Source organism: Puntigrus tetrazona, chromosome 24 (assembly GCF_018831695.1).
Source record: "Puntigrus tetrazona isolate hp1 chromosome 24, ASM1883169v1, whole genome shotgun sequence".
In the NCBI taxonomy this organism is placed as follows: Eukaryota; Metazoa; Chordata; class Actinopteri; order Cypriniformes; family Cyprinidae; genus Puntigrus; species Puntigrus tetrazona.
The window spans coordinates 8,428,654-8,450,950 of NC_056722.1; the positions used below are offsets into that span (position 1 = coordinate 8,428,654).

A 22,297-nucleotide genomic window follows, 5' to 3' on the forward strand; every position below is an offset into this window, starting at 1 on the left:
ATGGACAAGTTTATTTTCAATTCTCTTAACTAACACTTCTAGACTGTGTCCAACCACATCGGCACAAACACACAATTAAGCAAACAGGTTGGATTACACATGGTGGGTGTATCCCACTTAAGTATATGCTTTTATTTTTAACGCTTGAAATTTTTAGAAACCCATCTGTGCAAAAATATTAAATGATGCTTGTCAAAATTTGTCACCATAATGCAAAGACGTTTAGGTCCAACCACGTCTCTACGAGTCCATGGATGTGCTGCTGAAAGAACAAAACGCATTGTATTGAGGCATGCTGTGTTTCCTGAAAACAGAATTAGGTATTTTCCTGGATTCCTATGAAGGATACCTGGGAAGGAAGCGGCACGCTTTGTATGGCCATAACTCAACGTGTATATATCCATGTCTGTTTTATCACCTTCTCTAATAGTACTTGTAAATGTTAACTTTTAAATCAGGTTTGACCAAAATCTGTCATTTGCAACTAACTGGCAACCATTACAACTTGAGATTGCATCTAAACCTTCTATTCCACCCGTCTAACACACTACATCCACTTCCCCTCCATTTTCAAGTCTTTCCCCTGAGTGCAACATGAGCTGACTTAGATTAGTTGTTTCCTATGGTGAGTTCATCCTATTGTTCTCCGATATAAGCCTGGACTCCATTTAAAAGCAACCTACGGCTATGAATAGGTGGATTTTATGCTAGGTAAAAGTGACGTGAAAGTGTGGCAAACCTAAGTCTTGTTACAAAAAGGTATTGAGGCAGTACTCTGCAACATGTATTGTTTCAGATGGTTAATATTTACATGTACATAATGGTACTGAATGATGACCATATTCGTACACCACAGTCTTTACAAGTCGCCTAAATGTACTTTAAAAGACATGACAGCTGGCTTACGGTTTCAAAAAAAAAAAAAATCATACAAGAATGAGAAAACTTAAATAGAGATAGTGTCGTCTGATTTTTTTAAATTATTTTGCACAATGTGCCCGGGTATATAAAAGAAATAAAAATCACTCGCACTTCTAAAAGTAAAAAGCTGGGCTCAAAGCCAAGCAGAAAACAAGACATTCTTTCAAGTCAAAAAAGACGAGACATCAAAAGAGCAATGACAGTGACTGTAAACCACAGAGCCTTCCTCGGCTGCTCGAGACTGTGTGCGCAGCTCATGTTCGCTCCATGCGCAAACGAATTAAAAACCATTTGCAATAAGCAGACCTCGAAAATGATTTTAACTTCCCTAAATGAGACCCTCAAATGCTGAACATCAGCTTAAAAATATCCAGAACAAGCAAAGACTGATTCAGCAATAATAGGGGGATATTCAAAAAAAACCAGACGCCAACAATAAACAAAAAAATATGGCTATAAAATAATGGCTATTTTAGTTAAGGTTTAATTGTATTTATTATTATAAACATATTATATAAATGTATGTAAAAGTTTTTTGTACATTTTCTTTAATAAGGACATTTATTAAATGTATTGCTGTTTATTTATATAAAATTTGGTTTATATTAATTTTGAGATTTGCTAAAGGTTTAAAGCCTTATAAAATATATCTATATTAGTGCTGTCAAACAAAGTATATTTATGATATTTATGAGTATATTTATACGGAAAGTTTATGCACACTTATGTACGTGTTTAAGAAAAATGATATTTTTAAATATATTTACATATGAGCATAAATACGTTTTTTCAAAAGTATATACACTGTGTGATGCATAATAAATATAAACGATATGTAAACAGCTTATTTCAGATGCGATTCATCACGATTAATCATTTGACAGCAGTAGTTTATACACGCACACATTTTCTGTGTTCTGCATGATTTATAACACCATATTACAGTAACGATAATTATAAAGCTACGTGATTTACGCATTCCCTTATTTATAAGCACTGGCGCTGATTTCTGGTGCAGGTACTCGCTGGTATAAATAGCCTCTGTAGCACATCTGTGCTTGTTTGGCTAACGCTGGCCCGTCGAGAGCTCCTTTGGGAGTCAAACGGGGGTCACGGCCCATCCACGTATGCAGAAGCATCAGCCCGCCGAGCGTTTTAGACAGGAACGCTCCAGAAAAGCCACCAGCCCTTCCTGTGCTCGTCTCGTGAGCTAGCATCGGCGCGTCTGTGCCTCTCACAAAGCGACATTATCTGCCGGTGTTTTCCATCAGCTTTATAAGTGGCGGAGTGGGAAGTGGAGAAAAACAGACGGATGGGCTGACGCTGCGACGAATCAACAACCCGGTTTCCTCACTTCCTCCCTCACAGGCTCCAAAGATCCGAGGAGAAATCTGACTCAAATTAGAGCACGTCCGCTACGAGCGGAGGACGAAATAGAAAAGCTGAGAGCCCAGACCACCTCTCGGGACGGGTTTCGCCGAGGAGTTTAATGAAAAGGAATCAGGGGATAGGTTGTCGCCGAAATCTTCTGTTGAACATAAAAGGAGATGCTCCTTTAAAAGAAACGTGTTGACATTTAAATATGACAATGAGACCAATGAGAATCAAGAGTTGCATTTGTGGAGAAGACTTTAAGCGTATGAGCGAGATTCAGGCACCGATGTTATAATTTAGAGGACGCTGACCAAAAAAAATATGTATTTTTAATGTTATGGCTGATCATTGATGAATGCTTGATTATAAAATGTTATGAAAAATAACTGGAATATAAAGAACTGGAAATAAATCCCTAAAATTTAACATTCAAAACACTACACTACATTTAGAAAGTCAAATTTGCGTTATTACGTTATTTCAAAAATGCGTTGTTTCAATTATTAATGTTATTAAAAATTAACTTTAAAGTGCATGTTAGATGATTGGGAATTTAATCTAAATGTAAAATAGAGAAAATTATCAATGAATTCAACTAAAAACTTTAAATTCAATGATACTTTGAATTGATCCGTTATAATGTAAATTCTAATACAAAGAATACGGTAAAATTGTGTCACTGTTTCTCCAAAAATATGAACCAAAAAAATCTCTTACAATATTAATATATTACAATGATCTCTGAAGGATATGTGCCGCTGAAAACTTAGAAAACAATTTTACATTTTAATCATAACATTTAAAATAAATAAATAAATATAAATATAATATATATATATATATATATATATATATATATATATATATATATATATATAATAAAATCAAATCAAATCTATATATAAAAGAATTTAATAGATAAACGCAGCATTTGTGGGAAAAAAAATAACATTTAAAAACAAAACAACATCTTGTCAACCCAAATTTTTTAAGCAATATATATTTTTTGATAGAAATAATACTGATAACCAATATTGTTATGGGTCATATGGGTTTTAAAATACAATAACCCTAACCCTCTAAAATCCTCATTTCACAAGCACATACCCATACACTTTAAACAAAACCACAACGCGTCCTACAGTCCTTCAGCATCTTTTAATACATGCTGGCAAAACTCTAAACTGTCATTACAACTGAGTCCTGTCCGTGACTCTAACTAACAACATGTTCCACCAGCGAGGGAGAGATCGAGACTCCAACGGTTCAGAAGTCACAATGCTTTTAGTGTTTTAAAGACACCCCACGACAGCAGACCCTCAACACCCAAATGACACGAAAACATCGAGAAGGACCGGCGGGCTCCGAAAGCAAACTTGATTAAAGGAGGCTTGGGCCGGGAGAGAAAATTCCAGTTGAGTGTAACAGGAGAGTTTAAGTGCACAAAGAAGAGTGGAAGCTCTTTACGCTGTGTTGATTGCAGTGTGTGTGTGTGTGTGTGTGTGTAGTGCAATTACAGGCTTTTCAGAGCACTGCCCGCCCAGCTGCTCGACTAACACAGAGAACGAGGAAAAAAAAAAAAAAAAATACTTTCCAAGCCAACTTATTTGGTTTCCATTTTTTTTTTGTTTTTAAGTAAAGTGTTTCCAAATTATGTATAAATAGAAAAATAGAGTGAAAATAGTGTGTGTGTGTGTGTGTGTGTGTGTGTGTGTGTGTGTGTGTGTGTGTGTGTGTGTGTGTGTGTGTGTGTGTGTGTGTGTGTGTGTGTGTGTGTGTGTGGTGGGGGTTACTGACAAACTCCCACTCAGCTCAGAAGGGAAAAAAGCCTTTCAAACTTCCCTGATCCTACGAGCGAGAACGTCTCGATGCGAACTCGACCCAAGCCTAAACGTTCAGCGCCGTCAGCTTTCTAGGCTGCCGGTGGACTAAGTAGGAGAGGAAAAGCGGCAAAACTCACGGAAGAAGTGTTTGAAGAGGTTAGCCATATCCATTTTGGGCTATCCCAGCGACTCGGCACTTCCCTCTGCAGCTGTGCAACTATTCCATGTGAAACACCCTCCCGCGAGTCAACCGCTCTCCGCCTGCCTGACCATGTGACCAGTGTGGGCCAATCACAATAAATCCCTCCTTTAGCAGGACTAGTCTGTCCCCCACACCCACACACACACACACACACACAGAGAGAGAGTCATGGCGACTAGCAGGCAACCCTGAGTGCCAAAGTCAGTCTGCTTTAACAAAAAAACTAAAAAAATAAATAAACAGCTTTTAATTCTGCTTTCACGTTTTCTTCAGCGTCGAATGACTGATAAAAGCTGCAGGTTTGCACAGAACAAGCCGTGAACACCCAGTCTGTTCATACCGAAACGAGCACATGTTTGGACATGTTGTATTCTTTAAAGTACCTTGAAAATACCAAGATTACTACCATATTTATGTAAATCATACTAAAACGCTTTTATCATCTGATATCATCATCCCCAGCACCCTAAAAATGTAGCCTCAGTTACACTTTCAAATCATACGGACTCGTAAGTGTGCCAATTTTTATAGTTATTGATAAACTTGGGTTTTTTTTAGTATTGTTTGATCATATTTTTTACAACTATTTGAAAACCTATACTTTAACGTGAGTTCATATCTCGCAATTTGCTCATTTTTATCTCTCAATCGACTTTATAACTTGCAACTGCGAGTTTATATATCAAAGTCAATTAAAAAAAAAAACAATCTGAGAAATCTGAGGCTGCTTAATGAAAAAGAAAAATCTAAATATTGATAAAATCACCTTTAAAGTTTTTAGCAGTGCATATTATTAATAGTTATGCTATATTTACTGTAGGGCATTTTCAAAATACGTTCATGGAACGTGATCTTAATATCCTAAACATTTTTGGCATTAAAGAAAAAAAATTTATGTTACTACTTTGGCATAAGTAAATAATTTTCTCACCCTGATAAAGATGAAACGGTATAAAAATGACAATCAAAATTATATTTAATCTACATTGTCATGGTTATTAATATTATCGCGATTCCATTAAAGTGTCCTCAAAAAGTAATCTAGTATTATGTTGAAAACACTTTTGTTTGTAACAAAATTTGGACAGAATTTGAAAAGGAATTAAAATATACCCCTCATATCCTCAATTTCGTAAGGAGTCGCCTAGAGATCATAAACTCAAGCGACATTGAGGGTTAGCTACATATCTGATCTACTCCGTGGAGTCCATCTTGGGGTCAAAGGAGGTCCAATATGACAGAAAATCTGTGTTCTGCACACGGCGGGACAGGAAGGGCACCTAAAGGTGATGACATACGCAAACACACGTGCACAGACCTAAAACACGACAACGGGCGCAAAAGAGAAAGCCTCGAGAACAAAGAACGCGTGAGCCAACCGTTTTCAAAACAGCCGCAAAGACAGCGATAGAGAGATAACTATCAGCACGCACACAACTCTCGTCGTATACCTCCAGGCTAAACACAAGAACCCGTTCCTGTTCCTGTGTACCAACAGCGCAGACCGAACCTCCAGCTAACCACCACAAAAACACTTTAAGAGTGCACCAAGATTAGATTAAAGAGCAAACACGCCTGCAGTTCACATCCAATATTTGCAAGCAGACACTGTCGCTTTAAAAGGATGAAAAACGACAAACATTTACTACACAAACTGACAACACGCATTAGGAAATTTAGGGGTTGTTTATTGCCTATTTTAAACTAAAAATTAAAAACTGTGTGACTTCACATGATTGCATTTAGAGGATGCGAAAATGCAATGCAAGTTTCAAAGTGCACGTTTTCAAACAATACCGTTGCGGTCTTCGCGTAAACTAAAAAAAACTACTAAATAGTTTATTAGTTATTATCATGGCGTTTCTTTACGTCGCCAGTTACTGGTCAGCGTTCGTTGGGCCGTTTTCACGACATCGTCATCCGTGGACGTAATCTTCGAGAACGCGACGGAAAAAAACGTTTCTGTTTTTCGTAAAAATGGTTGCGCGTGTAGTGGGCTAGTTTTCACATGGGCTGACTTTCGGTGACTATTAAGGGATAGTTCATCTAAAAATTTATTTTCTGAAAGAATCTTCTCAACGCAAATTAAGATATTTTTTGATGAAATCAGAGTTTTTTGACAATAGAACTCCCATGTTCAAGGTCCAGAAAGGTAACGAAGACATATTTCATTTGACATTACAGCGCTGTGGGTTGATTACAGCGATGTGGGTTTTATTAAAAATGAAACTCTGCAGCAGAGTCATCTTGATTCAAGCGGTTTGTATATATACATATACATGCATAAATTCTTTGTATAATAATTATAATTGCATACCATGGCTTTCAAAAGCTGAAGATTATCCTCATATATTGTTCAAATATGCATAACTCATAGGATCGATATTAGGGCTGCATAGGTTCAGCATAGATATTGCGATCTACGTATCGGCGATGTGTGATGTTTAATATAGGCTACTTATTATATTTATACCGATACTTCCACGCGTTTATAGGCGCGACATGCGAACGAAAGTCCATCTAACAAGGTATTAGTTTACTCTCTGTGTAGAATACATTGATGGATATATATGGCCCAGCCCTAATAACTCACCTGCCGATTAATCGGCAAAGTAACCAACGATTAGCCGATTAATCCTTCTAATGATTGATGGCCGCAGCCCAAAGAGGCTTGTGATAACTTTATAGCATGATACGCTGATTTGCATCGGTCAGCTCCGACTCGAGCCAGAGGGTCCAGGAGGTCTTCAGGTGTGGTAACCATGCGCTCTAGTCTAGACAGGATCGCGATGAGCTAATCTTTCAATCTCCTCCGTTTCTCTTTGTCTTGCTTATCTCCTGACACTACGCCTCACATTCCAGCGTCACAAACACTTCCCTCATCGACCTCCCAAATCCTCTAAACGAAAAAAAGAATCCAGCGGGGAATAAGAAGTCACCTTTTATATTTTGCGCTTGCACGCTATTGGCCATATTATGAACGATCGGTGCGTTTCACGTCATTCGCTTTTTTTTTTTTTTTTTTTTTTACCTCAATCAAAATATCAAAACCTAATCTTCTCTCCTCTCTGGCAACATACTGGTCTCCTCAGATCATTTAATCTGGTTAAGTCTCCATCCACCCGACAACTGCTGCACAGAACCACATAAACACCTTACAGAGTTTTCTTTTTCGATGATCTGTTGAACTCAGACGTACGTCACAACACAAGAGAAAAGATCTGTTGCTGCTTCCGTTACATTGCAGCTTTAAGTACGAACACAAAGAGCACTATGCTTGGTATCGCTGAATATATTTTAGAATATATTTATTTATAATATATTTATGTATTCAAAAATAAACATCCTTGATTAAATACTATAATCACAAATTCAATAAATTAACAGTTTATTTGCAAAAATAGACAACTCTGTTATCAATTTTCAAAAATCATGTTCACAACAACTAAAAAAAAATACAGCTAACTTGCATAATAAGAAAAAGAAGTTTTTTGAAAATACTCTTCAAAAATTAAAAAAATATATATATATATATATATATATATATATATATATATATATATATATATATATATATATATATATATATATATATATATATAGTTTTTAAGCATCGCAGTACTGTATAGTGAAATGTTTTTTATTCACCACAGAAATCACGCAAGAAAACCATATCAATTAAATATGCAAAACAATTCATCCTGTTCTCGAAATAGTTTTAATGAGATTGGACGTATTAATAAGCCTCATTTAATGCTAAACCAAACATGGAGCATGCACTGCAAAAGAACAATTTTAAGCAAACAAGTGCATTGAAGAAAAATGTGTTAAAATATGACCTTTCTTTCAATCCCAGCGAATGCACACACGATACTTTATGGCATACTACATGCGTCACTAACTTAACGGCGAGACATTTACTGTACCTGAAAAACCATTGACTGAAGATGTAGGATTTCGAGAGACAGCGAGCAGTTGAAGGCAGCGGGTTTGTCAGATGAAAGCTACTAACTGTTCAGTACTGTATCTTCCTGTGTATCTCAGCAACATCATCGTGGTCAAAAACACGACTCCTCAGGAAATTACAAGATGAATATGCCCTACATACTGAACTGCACATTACCCAATTAGAAACGACTGTATCTGGACCTCTACAAAGCAGAAGTGGATTGCAAACAGTTTTGTTGCCCACACAACAGTGAAAATTTGCATTATCATTACTCAAGCTCGTGTTATTTTAACCCTTCCTTCTATATGCAGTCAAAGTAGTTGCGTGTTATGGCAGAATTAGACCAGAAACCATGAATGTCCGTGTATAAAAAATAGTGCTAATGTGTATGTATATACATCTATATATTTATATTCGTATTAGTGCTAAGCAACAATCGTGAATCGTTTCCAAAATTTCCAAAACATTTTTGTGTACAAACACATACATACACACACACACACACATATATACAATGCACACACACACTATATATATATATATATATATATATATATATATATATATATGTATGTATGTATGTATGTGTGTGTATATATATATGTGTGTGTGTGTGTATATATACACATATATATACACACACATATATACACGTGTGTGTACTTTGTCAATTTGTTGCACACACAGAAAATTATGTTTTATGTAACAGATTTACCTATAAAATCAATATATACATGTAAATAATTTCTAAATGCATACTGCATGTGTCTATATATATGTATAATAAATATTTATTATATAGAATTAAATTTCTATACACACAATAAACATGCAGAGCATATACACGTTGTGTAAACAAAGGTTGCAAAAAAGTCACATTTAGAGTGTTTTTATCATTTCTGGAGCTTTGTAACTATTTTTTTTTTACTTTTGTTAAACGTAACCTGGTCTGTCTGGTGAAATCCAGAGCTCTAATCAAACAGCATCCAGGAGATTTTCTCGAGTAAAGCAGAAGTTGCGGACTCACCTAAAGTGTCTTTGAGGTTCTTGACGATCGAGGCTTTCCTGGCACTGTTTTTCCGTTCGACGTAGTTAGATGGCACGAAGCCCGTCTTGTTTGTAGCGTTTCGTACTCTCCACCAGGACTTGGAGTCGTCCAGGAGCCAGAGACGCTCGTTCTTCTTAATGTCCAGCTCCTGGTCCTGCTGGGCCATGTAATCAAACTTGGCGATGACAATCACCTCTTCCGTCATCTTGGATTTATTTCAGCACTGAAGAAGATAATAATTAAGGTTACATAGTGGAAATTGAGTTTCTTTGACAAGTGAAAGCCAGGCTCTTGTATTTAACGCTCTTCCGATGTCTTGTTTCAAGGTCGAACTGCTTTTTGAAAATCTTCCGACGAACACTTTAAACAACTACTGGCATTTGCCGGGAACAATCTGGAGTTAAAATGGAAGTTGTAGAGATCCCGATGTCCAACTGGGTGACTAAGCCTGACATGATGGATCTAAAATGACAATGTTGTATTACAAGAACAAGAACAGCAGCGAACTGGAGAACAATCAGGCCCTGCAGACCTTTGAGCCTGAAGGACATGAGCAGGTAGCGTTCTCAAGAACAGACCCGCTCTGATTGGCCTGCAGGGCTCAGGACGGCGAACCTGGCTGTCAGAGTGGATTTACATCATTGTTCACCTTCTCATGAACGTCTCCAGGCCACAACATAGGTGACCTACTTTCTAAAGGTCTTTGGACTCTTGTTTTCATTAGTTGCATTAAATAAATGCTATCCAGCAACAAACAAAACGTTGAAACGATGCCCTAAACGAAGACACGATGAGTGCCTGGACTCACAATCTCGCTACGTTAAATACTCAAAAAAGCATTTGTTGCAACCGATATGCAGATGACCACGTAGTTCGACTGGATATATACCGTAAAAGTATGAAATTAGATCTAATTTCCAAGTCTAAAAGCTCAATTTTGGTGAAAAAACCAAGCTCAAACTCAAACCAAGCGAAATCTATATAGAAAGTTTTCGTACCAACGCTAAATTCCCGAGCGTATGCATTTCTTTCAAACACAGGCAACAATCAATCTATGTTTTTACAGTAACACTTTATTTTAGCGTCTCTTAACGAGTTGCTTATTAGCATGCTTTTACTAGAATATTAGCCATTTATTGGCAGTAACCTACCCATTACCTAAACTTAACTACCTTGATAACCATTAATAAACAATTTATTGAAGGAAAAGTTGAAGTAAGTGTTACTGTTTTTACTAATTCTGGTAATCCAAAACCCTTTGGAAATGTTTTAGCGATGTCTTTTGAATGAACGCTAGGCTAAATATTTATTTCATATCAAATAATAATAGTTTTATTAAAATTTACGAAACTGCTTTCCACGTAGACCTATGTGAACAAAACTGCTTCCAATTAAACTCCACAGAGAATTGAACTCAATTTAATTTAGGGCCCCGTAATGTCTATTTTATTTCTAGATTCTGTGTTTCGCGATTTAAAACGAATGCATGATCCAAAAAAAAAATCAAAGATCTTCCATTTTAGCCACGAAGAGCGTCACGGTTTGAATTAAGACTTAATTAGAAACGCCTAGCAAACAACCACTCAGAACATCACAGTAAGTGCTCGAGCATAAAGGCTTACCTGTACTGCATCAAAGCTGTGGATATCTTAGTAGAGATGCTCTATGGCAGACCTAGAAAAGAAAAAAAGAAATCAATAAAATGGCACGTCCGCAAGAGAAAGGAAAACAAGTGATGGAAACGGATTGCAACGACTTTGGAGAGAAACCAATGCATACACATCTCCCGGTCCCAAGCGTCTGGCATGAACGCCGGCGACGCCGTTCTAGGACACGCCCTCAGTAGTGTACTATGGGAATGTGCCACTGTCTGCTCGCCGTCTCCCCAGCGATTGTGTGCCATTTGGTTAAATAAATAACCGATGAAGATCGCCATTGTTTAAAGGCCTCGACGCAACGACCGCCAGAGGACAGTTTAAAGTCAAATGATGTCCGTGCAGTCAAAGCGAGAGATCACTTCCTCTAGAACGATGGCCAGCGATTGTCTATTGTCCGAACGTGAGTCAGGAAGATGGGGGAAAAGGCAGATCCAACAGTAGGGCGCAAACGGCGAAAGCAGGATATACGGCGTTTCATTTCAGTACAGGATAATGAGTGTGTGGGTAGGAAAAAAAACGACATTTTAGGAGAGCAAACATGTCTTTCCATCTATGATCCTGACATCATATCTGACAAACTGAAAGCAGGAAACGCGCCAACTCTTGAGGTTTTGAATTATGTTGCTAATTCCCGTTTCCCTCAGCACCATCTAACATTATTTTAACACCTTAATATTTTACCACTGCATAGTAGAATAGTGATAAAAATAATTAAATGTACGATTTGTACATCTAAAAAATAGGCATTATTTTTTAAGGATTGATTAATTAGGCTATGCAATAGTTTTAATAGTTGTAGTCGTTTTGTTGTACGGCACTTTATTTTATTCGTTTATTTTCTTGATAACGTTTTTTCTTTATTATGTTTATAGACTTAAAAGATTAACAGTTTTTATTACGTCATAAATTTGTATTAAATCAAACATACAGAATCTTTTATATAGACATTTATAAACATTTTACAGGGCATATGCACTATTTTCTGAATTCAGCTGATTGAATGATTAGATTTATTAATATCAATTAAAATGGAATGCGGAAAATTGGATTAAAATTAAAACCGAATTAGAAAAAAAATGGTTTCTAGAAATGTAATTTTTGGTTGACTTAAAACAAAACTTTAAAAGTTTAGCAAAAAAATATATATTTTTAAATTATATTTATTGGCTCCATTTTAAAAAAAGATTAATAGCTTTGATTACCTCCGTTTTCATATATTTGTATTAAATCATAAATCCAGATTTTATTTTTTTTATAGTCATTTACAAACATTTTATAGGGCATACGAATTGTTAAAATAACAAGTAAATAAGTTGTTATAATTTTCTGAATTCAGCTGATTGATTGATTAGATTTATTAATATAAATCTAAAATGCAATGCACAAAATTACAATCAAAATTCAAACCAAATTTGAGAAAAAAAAAAGATCCTAGTAATGTAAATTTTGGTTGACTTCAAACAAAAAAGAAAAAGTTTAATGGCTTCCAATAAACAGACCGTCTGATTACTAAAAACTTAATTTAACCACTTAAAGTCAAAAATAAAGTGCAATACAAATGTCATTGCTTTCATGGAGCGGAAGTGACCGCCACATGAATACTAGTGTACAATTTTGAACATGGACTCATGCACTTCTGCTTCAGATTTTCACCAAATAAAGACATCAGCGTAAAGTTTCCGACTGCCTCCGAACGCCAGGTTTAGAAACAGACCAACATCTTGCTTCTGAACCCCCCGAACAAGCATAGCTCGAGGCGTTTTCTCCGATAGCGGCTTCTGCGTTGAAGGATCTGACACAATAGCTTTTTCTCGATTGAGGTTCTCACGTCTCTGTTAATAAACTCCCCGGCACGGTAGACCAGATCTACATTACCAGTTCTATTACGAGAACTTCAAACCTCCAGCAGTTTCGCTAATTAGATTAATGAAGGCTTGGGAGGCAAAGTTAACAACAGTGTGCAGAGACAGTCAGACACTCCCTAACTCTCAGACAAAGCCTTCAGCCCATCCACTCCCACCACATAGCTGAGATCACAGCCAGAGAACACAAAGCCCAGGCCAATCACACGCCACACGCTAATCTGACCATCACATTCTCCTGAAACCAGCCTTTTCTCCATCACTGCTTCCTCTTCTGTCCTTAACGCTCTTCTTCGTCTCTTTCAGGAATTGATCATTGGCTAAATATTATTTATATGAATGAAACATTCATACACAGTACACACATAATGTATGAATGAACACACAAGCATGTATATATTTAATTTTTTTAAATAATATTAAATATATATATAAAAAGATTTATATATATATATATATATATAATACATTTAATATAATACATTCTATAAATTTAAATATATGCATGTAAATAAAACTAAATTAAAAAAAATATACTGTGTGAGCTTGTATTTATATATACATAAAAATACACACAGTACACATATTATGGAAAAAAAAACTTTGGATGTGATTAATTGTTTAAAAGCACTACTAAATAGACTGCATGAGAGGAATGAATCATCAAGAATAAGACCTACTTTTTTTTAGAATTATTATTTTTTAAGAAATTAACAGCAAAACAGCATACATTTGTAATGTTACAAAAGCTTTCCATTTCAAATAAATTCTCTTTTGAGCATTCTATTCATTGTAATTTACCACAGTTTCCTCAATATTAACATACACAACCGCTATTTATTATTAATCAGCTTTGATAAAAATGTTAAGTAGGAAACGGTTATTTAAAATTGTACTAGTATTTTACAATTAACTTTACTGTAATATTTAAATGCACATAATTTAATGCATCTTTCATATACAAATACTGTATAGAATAATGAAAAAAATATTTCCATCTTCCTTTGACCGTCTATTTTATCTATTTTTTCCTTATTCATAAAAAAAATAAATATATATTAAATAATAATATAATAATAATAATAATAATAATAATATATATATATATATATATATATATATATATATATATATATTTTTTTTTTTTTTTTTTTTTTTTTTTTTATTAATTAATTTCAAAAAGCTACCTCTACCAAAAGCATTCTTTATTCTTTGTCTATACACTTATTTGCTTTTTATTTTTTAGGCAATTATAAATAATGACCCTCTAACATTAGCATTCTCCATTCATTTTCTACTAGTCTTTCTTTTACTCTCATTTAAAAAAAAAATACTCTCTAGCGTTCCCTAGTCGTCTTCTATCCTATCTACTTGTTTCCTTTTTATTTCTTATAACACAAAATGAAGCTACATGTTCCGTACTAGCACCTACATTACAGCTCTTTTGTTGCTTCTACTGTCCTCATTTGGATAAAAGCGTTGCAAATAAAAGTGCATGTAAATAAATAACTGTAGCGGCGGAAACAATGATGATCATTTAAAAGGCTTTGACAGTCAGAAAAAAAAAAAAACAAGGTATCAACCAACTGCATGCACATGAGCAAGAAGTGAAGTGGAGGAAATGATGCTAATCATAGAGAGAGGCATCAAAAACCTCAAGACAAGGCCCAAACTCCTGCTCTTCTTTGATTTTTACCCATCGAAGACGCAGCAAACACGCCGATTGAAAAGCTACAGAACAGAAGCTTTTTGCAGCTCTTTGCACGCTGAAAAAAACAACAAAAACTTGACTTTATCATCAGAAGCACACTCTTTCAGCTCTGTCTGATAAACACGTTGGAGTCAAGAAAGCTCCAGCCGCGTGCATCTGTGCTCTTCAAGCTCAAGGGCTGACGGTAAAAGAGATGAAACGAAACATCTGCACTATTGAGGGCGCGAGAGCTGAATGAGCCGGTATCCTCCCTCTCCATCTGTCTCTCAGCCCTAAATTCCGTCGTCCCAGAAACCTTTTCGCTCCTTTGAGCTGGCGCAGATGCGTTCGGTTTGTCCCACAGCCTCGCGCGTTAGACGTTCAGCGCCCCGCCAAACGACGTGTGCAAATTATTTCGCCAAATTATTTGCATAAGCTTTTCATTTTCATGTTTGTGAATATATATGTGGCCTAAGCGTGTGCGCAACTCAGCGTGTTACCGTCAATGTCACGAAACAAATACAAGCTGAAGCTAAAAGAACCGACCTGAAGAAGTGTGCTCCCCATTAATTCCAATAAGAGGACATCTTCTGAACATCCATCAACATTCAATGACCCCGATGAGATCGAGAAGAACTGCAGAGGTGATCTGGAGCGTCTCTCTCTGCTCTCACGTCACGCATCGACTGACTGACACGCATCATTCGACAACAAAAAAAAAGGTACAAAGTTGCTCCAATTATAATTGCGTGGCAATTGTTTGCGTATTTGTGAGCTAATTCCAATACAGAGCTGCTAGCTTAGCAAAATGCTAACACTTCAAACGCTGCTGGAATCTAAAACAATTCAAGACTTTTCCACATTTCATAAAGACATATTGTTCCTTATTATATCAAACTAAAAAAAAACAAAGATGGGCTCCAAAACGGCAATGCATTACTCATTGGCTCTTTTTGAGGAAATACTGTTAGATTTCGTTCGTAAATCACTATTAACGACTCATTTACTCTATAATGATAACTTGCTCTATCTAGAAAACGTCTATCTGACATCTGCACGACGTATTATTTTGGTTGGTTGGACGTTTTTTAGACGTCTTTAATATGTTTTTGACTTAGAATGGACGTTTTTAGACAGCAGATGTTTTAATGATATCTTCAAGACATCTTGCAGACGTACGTTCAATCTACATTTCATAAAAACATACTGTTCCTTATTACACGAAACCGAGTTGGAGTACGCTTTTGCTGCTTGTTCTGCCATTTTTTGTTTTTATTAGCATGGTAGCAATACGCTAACATCGATCAAACGCAACAGGATTCAAAAGCGAGCCACCTTGCTTTATTTAAGCGGTTCATAGAGACGTAAAGATTTCGTAAAAACCTTCCAAATTTAATTTTTCAATTCAATTTTTAACATTAAATTTTAGTTCGATTTTAGTTAGAATGCAGCCTTAGAAGACAGCGACCTGCGTAGGCTGCTTTCTAGGTTTTACAACAAGCCCCGGGTTAGTTTCACAGATACAAAGCTTTCCGGGCTTTATAATTATGGCACACGTAAAGCACTAATAAATTATTTCCCGAGAGATAAAAACACGTTAAAACAGAATCCCAACCTGATCCGAATCTTTTCCAGTCCTGACACCCTGTCCAACTAATTTGTGAGGCATCTTCTTCGCATTCACAGGTTAACAGGTAACCTGCAGGTTCCCCACTCCCCAGAAACCCGTTACTACTAACCTGCGTTTTTTTTAAGACGACGAGCGAACGCGCTGCAAACCGAAACAAATGAGGTCTGCAGCTGGATAAGCGCTGCTGCAACTATTGCGGGAACGGAGCTAGACCACACATGACACACTTTGCACAGCTTCCTCTCTATTGCGTCTGGCTGAGGTGAGAGGGCGATGGCGTCCTCAACGCTCTTCGGCTCTTGAGCAGCGCCTCGGGCCGCCACCAGGGCCTGGCGCCCGATGAGTGACGGACGGCCCACCCCGGAGATCCCACGATGCCGATTTCACACCGTCTATTCATCATTCGTCATCTGATGGGTATATGTTTCACCTGAGGATCGGTAAAGTACGTCCATCCATCGGTATACGAAACGCGCTAAACATCTCGAGGTGTCTGAGGAAACGTTCGCTTTTAAAAAAGAGCTACATTTCAATAGCATCGGCGTTGTTATGAATAAACATATGGTCCGTTTTGATTTAAAAAATGGCTACTTTAAACCAGATTTTTCCATTTGTGGTAACCAAGCATTTTACTTTGTTGGTCTTATATTAGTATTATTCTCGCGCTATTAGTATTTATTAATATTATTCCTATTTTAACATTTGTTATTTATTGATAATATAAATTTGAGCCCTATCAAACAACTAACTTATAAAAATAAAAATTATAAAATTTGCACACACAGCATATATTTTGAAAATATTTTCAGGTAGTTACATGTAATTATATTCACATAATATATCCTATACGTAATATATAGATGCAACATATTTCTTTTAAATATGTACATGCATGTGTGTGCAAATAAACACGCATAATAAATATGTAGTACGTAAAAATATGTAAAATGTGGATGTGATTAATCATCACTAATTTTTCTACGTTTAGTTTGAATTTGAAGGTTTTTGCAATTTTATGTTTTATATTATGCATTTCTATTTCAAAATGTTTATTTCATTTTTAGTTTAAGGGTATTTTTCTTTCCATCTAATATTAACACTGCCAAAAAAAAAACTGAAAAAATGTAAACGAACAAACAAATAAATACAAAACCTAAAAAAATTACTTTTATAAATAAAATTTTTAATATATTTTTAAATGATTTATGTCGGCGATGACAAAGCTTAATTTCAGCAGCCATTATTCCAGTCTTTGGTGTCACGTGATCCTTCAGAAATCCTAAAACAATAACAATATTTCAAAATATGACTGTTTTGATGTATTATGATGAAATAAAGGCAGCCTTCGTGAGCATAACAGGGCACAATAAAAATTTTTGACCAGAAGTTGTATATTGTAGTTTATTTCAACTAATCAAATTAACATTTCAATTTATTAACACAGTTTTTAAATAGTTTGAGTCAATATCAAGATTAGGTTTTCTAGCTTGGTAACACTGCTTTAGATCGTCCGTACTTCTATGAATCTTGTATTTTAAGAACCTTCTTTTACGACAAACCAAAGCAGAATATAGTCACAGTATACTTCTTTCCTTCACTACATTTAATAAATACATAGCTATTGTTCCGTCGTTTTAAAACAAGCTGCAAAGTGAGATGTCAGATTTCCAAATGAATTATTCTTTTGGGCCAATTATTATAAAAAAACGTTGAATCAGCTCACAATTGGCACAGAACTGGTCATGTCCGACTCGAACTGATTCAAGAACAACAAGTAATTGATATGATCCTGGAGTTTGAACGGATCCTGCTGTACCAACAATTCCACTGATTCAAATACAGATTACCTCATAAAACGTCAAATCCTGTGACTAAACAGTGAGCCGGCAGATTTGAAGTGCTATGGTTTATGAGGTAGATCTGGCCATTCTGGTGGACCAGCACGCGCTCCCAGACGCCGTAACCCAATGCCTCTGACAGCGAGCTCAAATCACAGGCTCTGGTGCCTGCTGGAATGCAATCTGTGCTTCCCCTCCAGCACTGCCTCACTTCCTCTGACACATCACACACACACACACACACACACACTGACGGACTAACAGCAGAGGAGCAGAGCCTAAACCAGAAGAGTCTGAACTAATGTGGTGGTCACAGGACCTTTAACGATCTACAATGTTAAAGGGCTAGTCCAACCCAAAAAGTTTTTGTCAATCAATTATATTAAATAAAGTTGGATTCTCATGGACAAAAAAACTATTACGAAACTAAACTATTGTTTCGCTGCACAGAGCAGAGAGAGATCGCGCTCATAGAGGCGCCGAACTAGGCCTACGTTTCCAAAGAAGCGCGTTTTTTGGTTGGAAGCGAAAGATAAACTTGTTAAAGCCTTGTTAAAGACCCCGGCGTTACGTAAAGCGGCAACGGAGTTTTACAAGTGCTTTTGCTTATGAAAGTTTTATAAACAAGGCCCACTTCGACGCCGGATTCACGAAGTGCAGACGGTGAGCGAAACGGCATTAAATGTCTGTGTTTCGTTGGTAACTGACGCGAGCGCTCATCGCTCTTTAGCTCCGCGCCTCTAGGAGCTGAGATACAGTATTACTCGAGATTAAGACGAGATTGGGTGGAAGTGTGTACATTATGACCGCTTTAAGATATTTCAGATGAAAACCGGGAGCAACGGAAGGTGAAGAACCGTAAATCGGCATTCCCAGAAATCCCTGCGTTACCTTTCAAATGTGTTTTTTTCAATTAAATAACTTTTTTTCTTATCGTTTGTGTATATTAGGGTTGTATGTTGCATCTGATTAGGGTTGGGTTAACTACACTGGTACCCAAGTGACCAATATGTACTAAAATCGAAAACTATTTTCAACATGACAGCTTCCATCACTGCAGATTTTTGGGTGAACTATCCCATTAATTCAAGAGTCACCGAAAACCGATTTCCCGTAAGCGCGCGTCCTATTCCCCGACTTGAACAGCCCTAGAAAAGCTCCAGTTTGAATACAATTAATCAACTGTATGCGCTTTATCTAGGCCAAGGTTCAGATATCCCGCGCCCCCTGTCGATGAGGAAGGCCGTATAACATCAGGGCAGCTGAACACACAAAACACCATCATTCAATAGTCATTTATACGGCGCTAATGTTGACGCGAGGTTTAGTAGAGAAATCCAGGCGTGTTGATTTAGGCAGAGTACAGCGAATGAGTCCCGCTTACGTACGTGTGTGAAACGCATAAGCCCCTGGAAGACACAAATTGAGTTTATTGCGCCTTATATAGGGCTCCGTCAGGGGACGACCGCTTGAGACGGACTAGAGCAGAAGTCATACAAGGAAACGATTCTGTTCACAAAAGGACCTCAATATCTTCGGGCTGCAAACTCCCTCGGGGCTTTCTTTGACATTTTCCATAATAAAACCTCTCATGATCAGACTTACGATGGCGTTAACAGACTCTTTGAATAGTCGTCGCAATTCGTGATTCAACAAACCCCAAACCTTGAGTATTAAACCGCAGCGCGTAACTCAGTCACGAAAGGATGCCTCAAAATCGCACGGCTTGTCGAAAATTAAAATCCTAAATTCCACGTGAAGCGCTTTAGAAAACCAGCATTAATTTCTGCACTGACAAAAAAAAAACAAAAAACAGGCCATTCGTAACTAAAATCGTATTCGGGAGTCAACGGCCAATAAAAGCACTCATAAATGACAAGTTAAAATAAAATCTTGGCGGATTTTACATCTCAATCCGGAGTCATTTTTAAGGCCCTTTGGCATCACAGAAGAATCAGACCAAATGTATTACACCATGTGGTAACAGCATGATCATAATTTAACCACCCGTTTCCCCACAAGGCCCAATGAAACGAATTAACCCTTTAGCTGTTTAACTACAGAACCTATTTGGAGCACGCAAAGGATCTTTTTGCAGAGCCACGTTTCTGCTTATTGACATAAAACCCGGTCCGCTTCGTAGCTTAGCCAAGAACTGGCCTTTAGGTAACTACTTAAAAAAAAAAAAAAAAAAAAAGCATAATTGTGACCATTAGGGAACGTTACACTTGCGGACTCAACAGCTAAAGGCGGAGATACTCGACTTTAAAAGTTTCAAGAGTCGGCGCAAATCGGTCAGCTGGAGTTTTCACAGAAAAATCGATGTATAATGTCCAGTTGGCATCCAGACGGATCGCAAACGCGTTTCACAGTTGATATTAGCGTGTAGTATGTACTACTTTTGGCTTGAAGTGTGAGTCGCTACTAAACAGTGCGAGTAAGCGTAGTATAGTCGTTTTTTTTGTACTGCCGTGCGATCTACCAGTGTCAGATGCTCCCACGGCCTCATGGGAAAGCAAAGAAACGTCCTCTTCAGAATCTCAGCAGAACCTGACAGAAGTCAGTACTATGAATCTAGACATCTCAGTCCTTTCAAATGCCGTTTTTCACCTTATATAATAAAGCAATTGCGCTCATCTGTCGCGCATCTCCTATAAACGATGCACTTTTCTTAGAGAGTTTGCTCAGAATGGTTTAAAAACGGCGTGCGTTCTTCAGTCGTTCACTGTAAGATGCTTGGTTTTACTTCTGTAACCACATAGAGCTCACGTGCGAGTTGGATAAGTCTTCGCAGACTACCGAGTCTTAAAATGAACTAAACAGACTTTCAGATGACTCAAAAGTAAGCATGAAGTGAAAAAGGACCCAGTTTGTTTCAGAAGTGCATTCACAACTGAGAAAGCAACTAAAGACGTATTCAGACTTAGTTCCTGATGAGCAGTTTAATAATCAATTTTATTCATTTCTATTATTTCTAATTAGACTTAGTTCTTAGGACCCAGTTGCTTCAGAAGTACATTCACAACTGAGAAAGCAACTAAAGGCATATTCAGACAAAGTTCCTGATGAGCAGTTTAATGATCAATTTTATTCATTTCTAAATTAAGAAATTAATTTAAAAAAATTGCAATAATGCTTTAAAATTTATCAAAAGTGATCATAAAGACTTTTTATTAGATAAAAGCTGTTCTTCTGAACTTTCTATTGATGGAGAAGAAAAATTAAAATGAATAAATTACTGTGCTGTGTTCAACATAATCATAATCTAATAATCATAAGTAAAAGAACGATAATAAATATTTTTGAGCAGCATATCAGAATATTAAAAAATCATGTGACACCGAAGACTGGAGTAATGCTAAAAATTCAGCTTTGAAATCACAGCAATAAATAAAATTTGAAACCAGTTAAACAGTACAAATATTTACAATTTTTGCTGTACCGTCAATCAAATAAATGTAGGTTTGGTTTCCGGAAAAAAAAAAAAAAAAATCTTCTTCAAAAACTTTAGAAATACAAACGGTAGAGAGGAAAAAAAAAAGAAATAAAAATCAACGGTTTCCTCTGAGCTCCACCCTGAGGATGAATTCACTGATTTTTAAACCACACAGAAAGCTGATGTGGATAAAGTGGCTTAATCTTCCGCTCTATCCTCTTATTTCTAACTGAAAGCAATCCCATGAGACCACACTAACAACAAACACATTAGCGCTCTAGTTCGTGTCACGGCGCTGAACACCTGTTTCTCTCTCGGCCCGTTTTGCAGATCGAGGTCGAACGCTCGCATATTTCACTTTCTCCGTTCGTCCCGCTCGAACACGCCACCTGAAGTTACGAACCTCACGGATCACAACCGCAACCTTTTACCACGAAACGCTAACCGACGTAGCGAAGACTCAAAAATGTCAACCAAAAGCTTAGCTGCGTTATCCATCAGGAACGGCTCGGACGGGTTTGCTGTGGATTGTGGAGGACTGACTCGGTTGACGTTACTGCATTCTGACGAAAGATTATAAAAACAAAAATATTTGTCTTTTGGGAGAAATGCGAGTAGAGCGAGAGCAAGGTGAAGTGGAGAGCCTGCGAGTGATTTTCTGGCCCTATAAGGCTATGAATCTCTGAAATACCACAACAGAGCCGTCCATCGGTTTAAAACAAACCATAATAAACTATCGGATGCTTACCAAAACGCTCTCTTAATACAGAACTGAAAATTGCATGATAACCATAAAATCGTTTTCTATTACCGCTTGCTTCTCCTTTATTTCTTCTTTAAAACGTGCCATGATTAACGACAATAAA

The 22,297-nt window shown here is 36.8% G+C and overlaps 1 protein-coding gene across 2 annotated transcripts in view; it reads right to left on the reverse strand.

The window, feature by feature from the left end:
• Positions 1-22,297, reverse strand: part of nck1b (NCK adaptor protein 1b) — a 31,234-nt gene that overhangs the window by 4,762 nt on the left and 4,175 nt on the right. Inside the window, exons 2-3 of one of the 2 annotated variants that reach the window (XM_043226538.1) lie at positions 10,940-10,991; positions 9,297-9,540 (exon numbers count right to left, since the gene is read on the reverse strand). In XM_043226538.1, the coding sequence (XP_043082473.1) occupies positions 9,297-9,522 (226 nt within the window). In that variant the 5' untranslated portion in view covers positions 9,523-9,540; positions 10,940-10,991. Of the gene's footprint in view, positions 1-4,255; positions 4,405-9,296; positions 9,541-10,939; positions 10,992-22,297 lie in introns of those variants that run through there. The other variant, XM_043226539.1, reaches the window with a different exon arrangement.